Source organism: Mus pahari, chromosome 11 (assembly GCF_900095145.1).
Source record: "Mus pahari chromosome 11, PAHARI_EIJ_v1.1, whole genome shotgun sequence".
In the NCBI taxonomy this organism is placed as follows: domain Eukaryota; kingdom Metazoa; phylum Chordata; class Mammalia; order Rodentia; family Muridae; genus Mus; species Mus pahari.
In genome coordinates this window covers 6,200,684-6,215,513 of record NC_034600.1, presented here as the reverse complement: position 1 = coordinate 6,215,513, position 14,830 = coordinate 6,200,684, and the positions used below count along the sequence as shown (strand labels likewise).

Here is a 14,830-nt window from a genome sequence, read left to right as displayed (position 1 = left end):
GACAGCTCCTGGCCTCCGAGGCTCCCTCAGCGGGCGCGACCGATCTTCTGCGCCCCGCCTGCCCCGGGTAAGTACTCTTGGACTTCATGGGGTTCTCTGGTCTTTGCCTCTGCTGTAGTTACTCTGAGATTGTCCAGCTTGATCTGGCGCTCCTTCTGCTACACATTTTTGCGTCTGGAGGGTCCAGAATTGCTGAAAGTGATGGGCACTCCAGGGGCTTCTCTCTTGGCATCAGACCTTTGAGGGAAGCCAGTCAGGTTCTTCAGTTTTGAGGATGGTTTGAGGACCTCAGTTTTCTCTTGACTTGGGTATCCTATCCCCAAGCCCCTTCACTCTCGAAAATGAGCATATACCTGTCCCGCATTGGGGAGTTCTTTTGCCTTGGACTTAATAATGTCTTTTAGAAGTTTTTGCAGATGATGGCAAGGGGGCTCCCCACAGGCCGCCTTAGCTTTCCCTAGGACTGGGGCACCACAGGCACAGCCAGCGAAAGTGGCGCAGTAGCAAGCCCTTTCATGGAGATCAGAGGGCAGTAACAAGGGATTCACACTTTGGAGGGACTTCCACCATTCCGGGAATTGTCCAATTAGTGGCACCAGAAATATTTGCCTTCTCCAATCTTGAGAAGCAGAAAATTACGGTGTATGGCTTCTTTCATAAAGAGACAGGACCCTGGCGTTGCTGAAAATCTTAGTGGTACAAACCCTGGAGTCCTTGGCCCTGTGTTGCTTCCCCAATCCCAGTTGGAGGGCTCTCTCCATTGGAGACAACCCTAGTTCCCCTCCTAGGGCTTCTCCTGGAAGGAGGTTCAGGCTTTGCACAGTTCTAGTACAAGGGTCCCCCACCCTCCAAAAAGGTCTTTTTTTTTTTTTTTTTTTTTTTGCAGCTGTTTCTACAGTTTGGGATCATGGAATCTTTCTCACTTTGGCTACCCCTCTCCGGGGTTCGAGGTGTAACTTGGCTCCTCAGGACTGTATCCAGCTAAACTTAGAGGCTCAATTCTAGGAGAAGCTTGTGTGTACACCTTGGGTTATACCCTAGAGCTTAGGGGTACTGTACAGTGTAATTTGACTTCTCCTAGTCTGATCAAGGAACTCATAGTAGGAGACACTCTAGGCCTCAGAGCCTGGTTCACTTTTGCCCATCATGGGGCATGGCCTGCCTTGGTATGAGACCCTGATGCAATGTGCAGTGGCTGTCTTTTTTCATGAGCAGGGACATGGTCAAGCGCTGATTATTCCAGACTAGCATACCTATTGAGCTAATGCAGCAGCCCTGTGAGGTGTCTATTGCCAACCATCTGATGGTATTGTAATAGACCATTTAACTGTGTCTGTGCAGAACTGACAGTATTTGTGTTCAGAACTAGTATGTTTTTTCCACCTTGCATTCCTAGTAACCCAACATGGCCTCAGGGTTATCATGGATGCAAGACTAGAAAGAAGACTAGAATGTTGCTACCAAGCACACAAGGGACTGCTTTCTGTTTCTATTTCCTACTTATTTGTTATATATGACAAACAGTTGTTACTTTCACCTGAGAAATTTGGTCAGCTCATGTCTCAGTGAGTAGAAGGTCCATAGGCCACAGAGGTCAGGCCCTGCTGTCAGCGTAGGGTTTTCCTATGAAGATCACTCACATGTCTGTTGCCCATGGGCCCATGACTCCACTTTGGCTACCAGAATCTCTGTGTGGAGGGTCTCCCCAATCAGTCTTCATTGAAGAGATGTCCCCTATCTGCTTCTAGGTTATGGAAAGGTGATGTAGTTGGCTCCAAGGGACATTTGTGTGAAGTTGGTCTGATCCGATAGAGAAGGGCACACAGCATTTGGTAAAATGGACTCTCTAGCTGCAGTGATGTTAACACTGTGTTGGAGATATAGGCAGAGACAAAGGTGCAGCACAAAACTCAAAGCAGTTGTTTGAAGACTTGAGGAGACTGGCTGTGGGTCCCAGCAAGCATCTTGCTCTCCCCGATGTAGGGGTATAGAGCAGTATCTATCAACTCTTGGTGCTTTATGCAAGAACCTGCATTTTAGGATTCGTTCCTCACACTTCAATGGAGACATGGAGATACATAACCTAGACTACAATGATCAACAAGTGGCTGTTCATGAGGCTGGACAGGGTCATGCTGCACCCAGATCATAGCCTTTGTTGCAGTTCCTGCCGTATGAGGTAGAAGAGTAAAGATGGTTTGCACCAACCTCTTGTGGTCTCTGTGCTCCTAAGAATCTTTGGTTGATTCCTATCCTAACTTTTAGTTCTGTTCCTGCCTTGAGACTCTTTGCCCATGAGATTGGTCAGGCTGGTGGTGCTGGGGCTTGGGCTCTTCTAGGATGTAGGGGTAACCCCCTTCCATCACTGTATTTACCTGAAGGTTCATCCAGTGGTATGAATAGTATGTATGTGGCCCTCTGAGGATGTCGGGAAGCATCCCTGGCCTGTTCTCTGGGGCCAGGCCTGGGTGTGGCTTGGAAGTTTCCTGTCTGAGTTGAAAGTTCTTTGCAGACCCAGTGGGATGGCTTGAGTTCTGGCCTCCAGCCACTGCTTACCCAACCTGGTTTCTTAAAGAATTCCACTGACTAAACCTGTGTCTGGACATATGTTGAGGCCAGCATCTCACAGGCCATTCTGCTCCAGCTCATAGCCACTGCTCACCACACACCTCTATCCATCCAAACCCTTCTGTTTCCCCATTCCTGCTCCTTTAGGTATTCTCCCCTTCAGCCTGAAAATTTTCCTCTGACCTCATCACTCTTGAAGCTCCCTGCTCTTTCTGTGATTGAGCTGTAGTGGTTTCTAGGCCCACATGTGATATGACTTGTCGATGTTTTCTGCAATTCTATGCATTGTCCTTTTACTTTCTTTTTAAGTTAAAAATGTTTTACATTTTGTGCGGATGAGTATGTAGTTATTTCTGTGCACCACACACATGCCTGGTGATCATCAATGGTTGTATGCTACAATGTGGGTACTGGAAATGAAACCTAGGTCCTCTGTAAGAACAGCAAATGCTCTTAACCACTAAGACATTTCTCTTGTGCCTCCTTTTATTTTCTTGCTAGTTAGTGTACTTTGAGACAAAAGTTTTATTTTGGTGAAATCCGATTTAGCTGTCTTTTTTGTTGTTGTTGTTGTTGTTGTTGTTACTAGTGTTTTTGATGCCAAAACTAAGGAGATTGTCACATTTAAGGACATTTAAGGCTTATATTATTTTTGTTCATTATAATCCTTTTGTTGGGCTGGAGAGATAGATAGAGATAGAGATAGAGATAGATAGCTCAGTGGTTAAGAACACCGACTGCTCTTCCAAAGGTCCTGAGTTCAAATCCCAGCAACCACATGGTGGCTCACAACCATCCATAATGAGATCTGATGCCCTCTTCTGTTGCATCTGAAGACAGCTACAGTGTATTTCGATATAATAATAAATAAATCTTTAAGTTGTTGAATTTATGGGGAAATTATTTGTCCTAGTGTGCTTGGGTAACCATGGCAAAATATCACAGACTGTGTAGATTAAGAGCAGACCTTCCTTTCCCACAGTTCTAGAAGATGGAAGGCCAAGATGCTATTCAACTCTGTTTCTGGTGAGAGTATCTTTCTGGCTGGTGGATAGTCTTGTTTTCCCTTTATCCTCATTAAGTGGTGAGAGAAAGATCCACAGTGCCTTTTGCTCTTTCCTATGAGCACAACTCTGTGGAACTACAGTATTTACCCAATGACCTCACTTCCTTAGTTACCTCCATTCATGCCCCATGTGCATGCAGAGAGTTGCAGCTTTAACATATGAATTTTGGGAGACATAGTTCAGTTCATAGCAGTATCTCTTATAGCCTTCCTAATGTGTGTGGGATCTGTGGTAAATCTTCCCTCATTCTGATTCTGCTAGTCTATATCTTTTATATTTCTGATCATTCTGGATAAAGGTTTATCAATTTTGTTGATCTTTTAAGAATCAATTGTTAGTTTCATTGATTTTTCTTCATTTTGATGTTTTAAGTTTCATACCTTCTCTCCCTTGTTTCTATCCTACTTGATTTAGGTTTATTTTCTGTTCTAGTTACTTCAGTTAGAAGCTTAGATTATTTATTTGATATTTTTTCCTAACAAGTACTTAAGAAATTTTCACAAAGTTTGATGTGTTTGTATTTTTATTTTCATTCATTTATAAGTATTTTTTTAAATTATGAGTTCCTTGCTTTTCACACATTTGGGAGTTTTCCAGATGTCTTTCTAGTTTGCTTCCACCATACCTGAGAACATACTTTGCATGATTTTTGTCATTTTAGATTTATTAGGGATTACATAAGTCCTACAGTAAAGTCTATCTTGGTGGATATTCCAAGTGCACAGAACTAATGTGCATCCTGCTGGTGGTGAAGGGTGTGTTTTGTAGCTCCCCTGAGTTACAGTCATTTGTACATACCGGGGCTGTACTGATTGATCACTGAGAGTGGGTTATCAGTACCTGAGCTGAACCACTTTCTTAACTATGTTAGCCGCTGGTAAACATTTAGGATTACCACATTTTCTTAGAAGACTGGCAATTTTGTTAGTTTTTCTTTGCCCCTGGTGACATTCTTTTGTCTTACACCTTGCATGCTACTCCAGAATGTGTGATTAGTGTTTGCGTGGAACATCTATTCTATGAGTTCTCTTTTTTCTGCCTGCCTCTCTTTATTCTCAAAGGAGATCAATCACATAGTTCTGACACTTTCATAGCCACTTTTAGGGGGCAGCAATGGCATCTCTTCCAGATAATACATAAATGAGGTCAAGTCAGGGATACCCATTTCCATTCTCATGCTACTGGGGGATGCAACAGGAATCTAATGGAGTCTGTGAAGGTTAGGATGTCTTCACCACTAGAAATATCAAGATTCTACACTAAGAAAGAGGTTACTTATATTTTATGAGGGGATGTGAAGTACTTTGAAGTACAGGCTGCTTTAGTGACTTCTGTGGGAGGCATGTGCATGTGCCTAGCACCATAGGACACTGTTAGCTGGGCTGTAGATGGCTGAACATGAGTGACCATAGTGGAAGTCCAGCACATAGGACTAAGAAGAAATAATACACAAAAGAGTGGGGACCTGTTAACCCTATGGGCCTGTGGGTACAGGAGGGACAGGAGACATGGCTCTGAAATGCAGCAGCTTCTTGAAGCTCAGTAGCATGCACCCTGCTTCACCAACTATGTAGCACTGTTTGGAGTAAAACTATGAGGGGTTCTTACAGACTGTCACTTCATTTTATATTGCAGGACTATCTATACTATCTATAGTAGTGAGCACTCCAACTTGCAGGGCTGACCTGCATGAGGGCCAGTGGATTATACTGACCTTCTGGCTTTGGGGTCACTATAGTAAGCACATGTGGGGATGTCATGTTGGGTCTCTTCATATGATTGACTCAATGCATCCTTTCTCTTTTAGGATCAAAGATGATGATTCCATCAGGAGAGTGTACATATGCCGGTAGGAAGAGAAGGAAACCCATTCAGAAGCGGTAGAGTATCATCCTGATATTTCTGGGAAATAAGGGACATCTTGTGCCTTCATGAGGAGAGGGAGTTTTACAGGCAAACATAGTCCAAGGCAGGCTTTGGAGAACCTTCCTTGAAGGCAAGTTGTCATAGTGGCCTTTGGATCTCATGCAAGCATTATTTGTCACTGGCTTTCTTTAGCAGGCAAGCTTACTTTAGATAACTTTTCTGACCAGGACATGAAACACTGGCTGGAGTTGCTGGAGATCTCATTTGGGAGGAAGAATATGTCATCAATATGTCTGGAACCTTTGTTCCCTTCAGCAGTGATTCATTCTGTCTATGGAAAGTTCCGCAGGGTTTAGTCCTTACACTCCAAATGACAGAGGCTCTTTGGGGCTCATTATCCTCACCTAAGGGTATCTGAAGGTATAGAGATGGGACAACCCAGGGCTCAGACCCATGTTCCTCAGCGACACAATTGTCTGTAGTCTTTTCATTTGTCCTGGGCTTAACTTGAAACCCTCAGAGTGGTCAAAGTGAGAAGTGTGTGGTAATTCCAGCAATACCAGGGTTTAGTACACTTTCCAGGAAATCAGTTGGGTTATAGCTTCCACAAAAGGCCCATAGGCTTCCTCTGGCTCCTGGTATAAAATCTGGCATGTGCATCATCAGCTGGGGACCGGTGTGTGTGTGTGTGTGTGTGTGTGTGTGTGTGTGTGTGTGGCGACAGGGAGGAAGAGGTTGGTTTGGGATGGGTGTTTTGGGTATGTGATTCAGTGAGTATATGTTGCAGTTGCATGTGAGGCTGGAGTGTAGCAAGATGTGAATGGGGCACCCATCAGCAGCTCTTTCTAGGTGTGCTCTCTTTGTCTGTGACAGAGCTACCCATGTTGACCTCCAGGGCTACAAGATTCTGTGTATATTTATTCTGTGGTCCCAAGGACTGGCAAGAAGCTGAAGTTGCCCCAAATGTCAGGCAGGACTTTGAAGGTGGTTATTTGGAGACTGGAGCCACCACACAGTGGGGCTTTGAGGTAGGCTGGGATGTAGGGTTTTGATAAGGGAGGAGTGCTGGGGGAGAAAGCTGAGTGGACTAAGGAGAAGACATAAAGCCCATGAGAGTAAGCATAGGAATGTGCTCTTCTATGACAGACATCTGGATTTGTTTATATAACATTTATCATATAAATAAGAACAGAAAATAATGTCACTCAGCTGAAACAGTGGTATCTGATGGACAGTATAGGAGGAAGTACAACTGAATTTTTTGCCTTCATAATATTTTTACTCCAATTCAAAAGTGAGGCCATGTTTGAGACATTGAATACTTACATTTTTATTTTATTTCATTTGTTTTTGAGACAAGGTCTCACCACATAGCCTTGAAAGGCCTAGAATTTACTATATACACCAGACTGGCCTCAAACTCAGAGATCTACCTGCTTCTACCTATCAACTGCTAGGATTAAAGGCAGACACCATCATGACCAGCTACTATTTGATTTTGGATGCTCTGAGAAGATAGAATGCTTTTCTGGCTCACAACTCAGGGAAATGTCTCCATACTCTGCCCCCTTTTAAGAAGCATCTGGTTGTAGCATTGTTTGTGAATGTGTCCTGAGATGCTCACGCAGTGTCTGTTTCTTCTCCTTCCTTATGTGCTCATGTTGTATACATACTTGTACACCTCAGAGTCTGTGCCATAGCCTGCACTTTTTCTGCTACATAGTCTGAGCATATGATGTATGCACTCCCATGGGTGTTAGCTCAACTCAGTCCTTTGCTGTCCACTAAGCCCTGTGTCCTCCAGTTGCAATGTAGATCTGCAGCACAATCAGTCAAGACTTTCCCACCTTCTCCAGGGGACATAGGGATATGGGTAAATGACACAGGCAGCCTGATGTTAGGTGCCACCTGCCATGCTATAAGTGGCAAGTAATTTGTGAATGTTCATTCAGCTATTAAAATTCTCTTTTTTATAACTCTAAGTGTTACCCAGTAGTTATGGGTATTTCTGAATCCACAACTTTCTCCCACGAGTGAATGCCTGGTGTCACCATCAGCATGCTTGGTGTGTCACATCTTTTTCTCAAGGACCCCAGAGTCTTTACCAGGGACAGTGTCTTCATCTCATGACAGTGTGGAAGTTGTAATACTGATTTATTTTATCTGCTTTTTAACCTTCATTTTTCCCCCTCAAAATTGTGTGTGTGTGTGTGTGTGTGTGTGTGTGTGTGTGTTGGAAGAGGCCTGTGATTACCCAAAGTCTGAAAGATTCTTGTAAAGTTTTCTGTTTGGTTTTACATTTGGGTCTGTGATTAATTTAGAGTTCATCCTGAGGTGCCCTGTCACATAAATACTGGCACTTACTGTTTTTATGGATATTCAGTGGACTGAGCAGCCCTTTCCATTTACTTATGTGCATTACATTTTTATCATCAATGCTTTTTTGTTTTGTCCAAGTATCCTGGACATCTCTTGTTAAATTAATCTGCAGCGTCCTGTATTGTGGGTGTTAAGGGCTCTTTTGTGACTCTGTCCAGTAGAGCTGTCTAATTCCTTCTTACCTCTTGCTGTTTCTTGCTTATGTGCTGTTGACCATCTTGGACGAACCACTACTCCTCACTTCTTGCTGTTTCTCTCCCAGGAGTCAGTGGGAATTCTACCCTGCCTCCAAATCTGCCCTGGATGTGAACCCACCACAAGCCCAGAGGACTGTTTGCTTTCTAGATGGACTGCCTCCCTTCCATTATCAATCCTTTCTCGCCCACCTGCTTCATGGTGCTGATATGTGGAAGTAGAGTGCAGAGTATAGATAGCAGTGACAGGTGTCTATGTGTCCTGGGAGCCAGAGGAGGAAAGCAAAGGTACTGTGGACCTGGCACAACTACTCCACTGGGTAGTGCCTCACCTTTAGCCTGATAGAGATGCTTAGAGTGCAAGGGCCCAGTTTACTATAGGCAGCACCCTTCACGTACTCTGTATAGAAAGATATGATAGTCAGGGCTGGAGCTGGTATGGGCACTACCCTTCACAGAGAGGCAAGGACACATCTACCTTAGAACTAGATAGAGGTTAAATGTAAGTCATAAGCTGAGCTTATGACTTAGGGAGCCCCTGCTCAGCTCAGAACTTCCCAGGACTCTGAAGAAACTGGAGTTGGAGAGCATGAAGGGGAAGGCCCATGCCTCAGGCTGAATATGTCCTTGGATGGACCCAGGACTATGGTAAAGAGGACAGATTTGACCTCTGAGCACACAATCCCATTTGGACCCATCACTAGATAGACACTGCTTTGGACACCATAAGGACCAAGTGCCTATACATGTTCCAGCTCACCCTGATTCTGCTGTCACCCTCTCACTACTCAGATCTTCATGGTTCTCTTCCTTTCTATAACCCTATCCTAACCCTATCTGCCTGCCCATCAGATGTCTCCTTTGTTTTGTGTGGAGTCCTTAGGTATCTGTCATTCATAGAGTGGGCCCTTGCCAGGTTGTGAGGTTGTGCTAGGCCTTCTTTGTCAGTCTATTTCAATTTGGGCTGGCAATGTAAAATAACACTAGAATTAGACAGGTAAGTACAACAAATAGAGAAAAGAAAACATGTATCAGATAAAGGCCCAGTATACATATAAAGAACTCTTACAACTTAAAACCCAAAGGCTGACCAATCAAAAAATATCAAAGGACTGGAGTGTCATTTCTCAGAGAAGATATATAAATGAACAAGCACAAGAGAATATTCATAGTGTGATAAATAATCAGGAAAGTGCAAATCAATGCTACAAGAAAACACTACCGCATATCCACTGGTTTTAATAAAAATTGGAACTGTACAGGCACAGACAAGCATGTGGAGAAATTGTAGCCCTGTGTATTTCTGGTGAGTCTGTGAAATGGTGCAAATATGTGTAATGCAGCCTGATTTTGGAATTCCTCAAAATATTAAGCCCAGAATTATTCAGATTCAGCAATTCTGGCCTGGTTGTCTACATTTAAAATGCATTTCCAAGCAAACTCTTCCTAGTGGATGCTCAGAGTAATGATCATTAACGGAAAACCACCAATGTTGTTAATTGGTTAAAGATCAATAAAATGTGGTCCATCTATATAGCTGAATAGTTATGCAGTCATAAAAAAGAATGAAGAAGCAATCACACACATTACATGTGAATGGGCTGTGGAAGCATCCTGTTTTGTGAAGACACCATTTAGGTGCACCATTATTTGTGTTCCTGTACAATCAGATGAAATACTCATAACAAATCAGTCCACATGAGTAGAAAACAGGCCAGCAGTTTCCAACACCAAAGGAAGGGCTTTAGGAGAAAATGCTCAATGAGGGAGGAACTTCCCTTTGGATAATTAAAATCTACACCAGAAAGAGATGTGCAGTGCCATGACTGGTAAATGAAGGAGGCTGTTCAAGTTTAAATGAATGACTATATTGTGTGAGATACATCTTAATTCAAAAAAGGGACAGCTCCTGAGTTTGTTACTGCCAGGGACTATTAGACAACTGGGAATTTGGGTCATGGGGAAACTCCTCTAATACTGAGATTCCCTGAGACCCCAGAAAGAGTTGGCCTGCTGAATCAGGTGGATGCTTTTTTTGCAGTTCTGCCATTAATGGGTCATTTTGCTCTCCTGTCCTTTCCAACACTGGATTCACTGGCTGCTGCTGCCTCTTCTAGAGGCTTAGTGTGGGTGGTGCTGAGAATGAAGAATCAGGAAGGGTCATTTTGTACCACAATTAAGTAGGTTGGAAGAGGGAGTCCTAAGAAGTTAGATGAAGGGATGCTGAAGGCTCTCTCTCCAGGCCAGAGGAATTGAGGCCAGACAGAACTGTCTATGGATGAGCAGGTTTCCTGAGCTATAAGGAATGGTGGGTAAAGATATTTCTTGACCCTCCAAATACTGTAGCTCTGGAGGCTTTGACTTTGAGACCTTGTCTGTGCTGTCTGCCAAATCCCGGAGTCCTATTCTAGGCATTTGAACTCTCAGGCTTCTCAAGCCTCTCACTTACAAATCAAACTGAAATTCATTGTCCTGGGAACAAAAAGGACCAAGAACTGCTTGGATTACCCATGGGGTCTGGAAGCTGTCACTCTTCTAGCACAGGAACTTGTATTTTTCCTATAGTATATTAGGTTCGGGTTAGGTATTGTGAGAATTTGAAGGAAGTCAGATAAAAGCATATTTCCCATGCACATTCTTGCCCAGACAGCCCTATCTAGGCATCCTCCCTTCTCCAGAAACCTGGCACAGAGAAGTTGAGAAATGCACTGGAGCCACACAGCCAGTAGCCACGCCCTTCATCCGTGCCCAAAACTTTTCTCACATTTCTCCAAATATCAGGTTGGAGCTTACTAGTGTGTCGTTTTCTTCAAGGAGTTATCTCCAATTCTTATAAGCACTTTCTGTCTAGGCAGCAGCTAGTGAGGTCACCACAGAGAATGATGTCTTGCCTGTGGAGCCAATGGCTCCTGGTGAGTACCTATATGACTAAAGCCTTCTTCCCACAGGAAGCTTACCTTGGGAGCTGAGAAATCAAATCCTTCTAAACGGCACCGGGACCGCCTCAATACAGAGCTGGACCACCTGGCCAGCCTGCTGCCATTTTCACCTGATATCATCTCCAAGCTGGACAAGCTTTCTGTCCTGCGCCTCAGCGTTAGCTACCTCAGGGTGAAGAGCTTCTTCCAAGGTAGGACTCTCACCTGTGTATTGTGTTCATTTGAGCCTAAGTCTAACTTGTATCACCTGTCTCCATTTGAATTGATCTGCGCTCTCCTGGTCTAGCTGGGTTTCTCTTGTGCTCTGTTGGGTCTTACCTGGGTCCATCTGAATCCATACGGTTCTGATGTTGGACCCGCTGTTATCAGACATGTTCATAGCATGTTATCCCACCTTGCAACTCCTTATCTATGCTAAACTCATCTAGATGGTTGTTGGCTGACCCATCTTTGGGATTCCTCTGGCTCTAGGATAAAAGTAACATTCTATCTTCAGGGTTTCTATCCACTTTTCTAGGATGGTCCTGGGGGTTTCTAAGTGATCAGAGCCAGGACAGCTCTGGGGGAGAGGGAACTCCAGGAAATAAGCGGGTCATGCCCAGAGCCAGGATGGCTGGTGGGGGCTGGGGGTTTTAGGAAATAAAGAAATTTATTCTGAGAGAGAGTAGGATTGCCACAGGCAGGAGGCCTAGTGCTCACAGTTAGCCTTGTTTCCTGTATATTGCTACCTCGAGTCTCACAGAGCGCCTCTGGAACAGCTTTGTGTCCTGTGGCAGGCAGGCTGATCTCCTACCACCATTATCTAGCAAGTTCTTCTGCCCTCTACAACCTGTCAAGCTCTGTCTTCTGCAAAGTGCCTAAAAGTGAGAAGCGCAACTAAGTCAATCTCCAACTCCCATGGGCACTGTCATCAAACTTCAAGGGTAGCATCCAAGTCTGTCACTCAGGTCTGACAGGGGATGCCCTGGGTAGACAAGCTCTGTCTAGAATTAAAAAATGGCTTTGTTTTCTGTGCTGGTACTGACGTGGCCACACATATACACGTACTTGACCTTGGGACAGAGAGGAGGAGTGCTCTAGCTTCCTTCTGTTGCCATGATAAAATACTCTGACAAAAGTAACTTAGGACAGGAAAGGGTTTACTCATCTTATAATTCCAGATCACAGTTCATCATCATTGAGGGAAGCTCAGGCAGCAACTCAAGGCAGGAATTTGAGGGCAAGTCTGCGTATTAACTTCCACACAACATTAACTTCACCTCATTTTACAGCCAAAGAAGCATGATAGAAATCATGGAGGATGCTCCTTGCTGATTGGCTTGAAGACTGGTCAATACTCAGCTAGCTTTCTTATACAATTGAGGATCACCAGCCTAGTCATGGCACCATCTACAGTGGGCTGTCCTTTCTACAGAGTTAACAATTATGACAATTTCTCAGATATTCCCACTGAATTCTGAAAACTGAGGCTTTCCTCTCAGATGACTCTCGGCTGTGTCAAGTTGATAGGTAACTAGAACAGGCCTCTTCTTCCCTGGACAGGCCTAGATGTACCCAGTCAGGCCAGAGCTTGTTGCTCTATAGGAGATCTGCTCCTGGTGTTTCTGGTCAAGTCCAAAGACAGTCCAGGAGTCTGTGTTAATGTCCAGTTGTTAACTTAAAAGTGAAATGGTTTACCCATCTTGCTGCCATTTTCAGAGTTCTGTGATGTGAATGGAGCACTACTTGTAGCTGGTCTGCTCACATCACTGTAGCCTGAGGATCCTATTGTGTTGAGATGAAGTGAATCCTCTGGGTGCACAGACTTCATGAGAGTGTTGTGGCTTCTGGGGGTAAGATAACAACTTTTAAATTTTTTCTGCTACACATTTTCAACCAAGAGTTCTGAATTTTGTGAGTCCCTTTAAGCTGCACATTAGAGAAGAAATTCTAAAAATTTTCCTGAACTCATTTCCAACTGTGTGATTAGGAAAAAAAAGTGAAGCTGCAAAAATTAGATTTTAGTTTGTGCTTGTTGACCCAAATTGGATGAGCTAATTTCATTAAAACTTCCATAAAACATCACCTCTGAAAAGGACATGAACTGTAAAGTTCAACCTCAGAGGGTGACAGTGGCCTGAAAATCTGCTTGGAATATTAAAGGTTGTCTTTAATGAGTTGTTAAAAGGCAGTGGGTTATTTTAATTTTATTTATCTGTTCTGTGTGTGGCAAGGCCTTGCTTTTTCACAGCTCTCTACTTCCACTACCTTTTTTTTTCCCAAGACAGGGTTTCTATGTATAGTCCTGGCTGTCCTGGAACTCACTTTGTAGACCAGCTTGCCTCGAGCTCAGGAATCCACCTGTCTCTGCCTCCCAAGTGCTAGGATTAAAGGCGTGCGCCACCACCGCCCGGCGCTTACTTCCACTATCTTCTGTGGGCAATAGTTAGGGCTGGGATTTTCCACTTTTACAAATTTTGTTCACCACAAAAGGGGAAATTTTGAAGAAAAAAGGTGGGGAGTGTTTAGAAGAGACAGATGGCTATGTCTTGTTACAGGGCAGGGAGCAGAGTTGGGTCCTCCCATGCTTATACTTGGTTGAATCCCTGGATATGTAGCACTGAACATTGACTAGGAAACTCTAAGAAACCTTGGCCCCATTATTATAGTCTAGAAGCATCATAGGTTGGCTTGTCCCATGCCTCCCCAGTGACTCTTTACTGTCACCAGGACAAGGTCCAGGAAGACCTACCAAGAGTAGAATGTCTCAGGCATTGATATTAAAGATCATGCACAGGCCTGCTCTATGGACAGCATGAGTTGTTAGGATGGGAACATCCATTAGGCAAGCAAATGTGCACTCTTGTGGAGAACCACTCCAAGGAGAGGAGATGGTCTGAAAAACTAAACCAAAAGAGCAAAAGAGGCAGAGAGACCTCGTTTCATCTCTCACAAAAACCTAGAGGTTTCTCATGGCTATGCTGCTGCTTCCTCCCAATGGCCTGGACTCACCCTGCATGGTGTCTGGCCTCTTTTGCTCTTTTGTCTGTTCTCAGGTTGCCACACCTGCCTACATTCTTCTGGCTATCCTAGAATCCTCATCCAAGGTCATTCCTGGCCCCCTTGCTCACTTGAGTTGAATAGGCTCCTCTGCTTCATGTTAACCCCAGATAAACAAATATAGACATACCATGACATTACTAGATGTAACCTGGGACACAGAACTTGAGAACACAACATCCATTAACATGTAAAAAATCATGTGTTCCTTGAGAGAATTAATGATTTTGGATATGATGGATGATGTATACAATTATTAAACTATGCTGTATCATTTTTTCATTCTCACCAAAGGATTACCCTTTTCCCAGTGGTCTTTGTTATGAGTTAAATATTTGTATCCTCCCAAAAGTCATATCCTGAAGCCAAAATCTGTTGTGTAATGGCTTTTGAAGATGGACCTCTAAGTAAAGTAATCAAAGTTAAAGAAGATCCCAAGGTATGGCTGTGACCTTTCAGAATCTCTTATAAGAGGAACACAACCCCCACCACTGAACACATACCCAGAATAGCCACCCATTTGAGGTACTTCTATTTCAGCAAAAGGAGACAGGACAGTAAGAGATTTATTCCTCTAACAGCATGCATTTACCATCAATAAAGGGACAGTGTGACCCTGGATAGTGTCTGAAGAGATAGTCCAAGGTTACTGTGGGCTAAGGATGCCCACCCCGAACTTTGAACCCAAGATATTCCTCAACTCCAAGGTCTAATCTGATTTGCCTTACTAGGTTTTAGCCTTTCATGATAACAATCCTTTCCTTTCCTTTCCTTTCCT

The 14,830-nt window shown here is 43.9% G+C and overlaps 1 protein-coding gene across 2 annotated transcripts in view; it reads left to right on the top strand.

Moving 5' to 3' along the window:
• Nucleotides 1-14,830, top strand: part of Ahrr (aryl-hydrocarbon receptor repressor) — a 72,976-nt gene continuing 58,146 nt past the window's right edge. The window contains exons 1-3 of one of the 2 annotated variants that reach the window (XM_021208746.1): nt 7-67; nt 5,443-5,515; nt 11,023-11,204. In XM_021208746.1, coding sequence (XP_021064405.1) covers nt 5,451-5,515; nt 11,023-11,204 — 247 coding nt within the window. In that variant the 5' untranslated portion in view covers nt 7-67; nt 5,443-5,450. Of the gene's footprint in view, nt 68-5,442; nt 5,516-11,022; nt 11,205-14,830 lie in introns of both variants that reach the window. The other variant, XM_021208747.1, reaches the window with a different exon arrangement.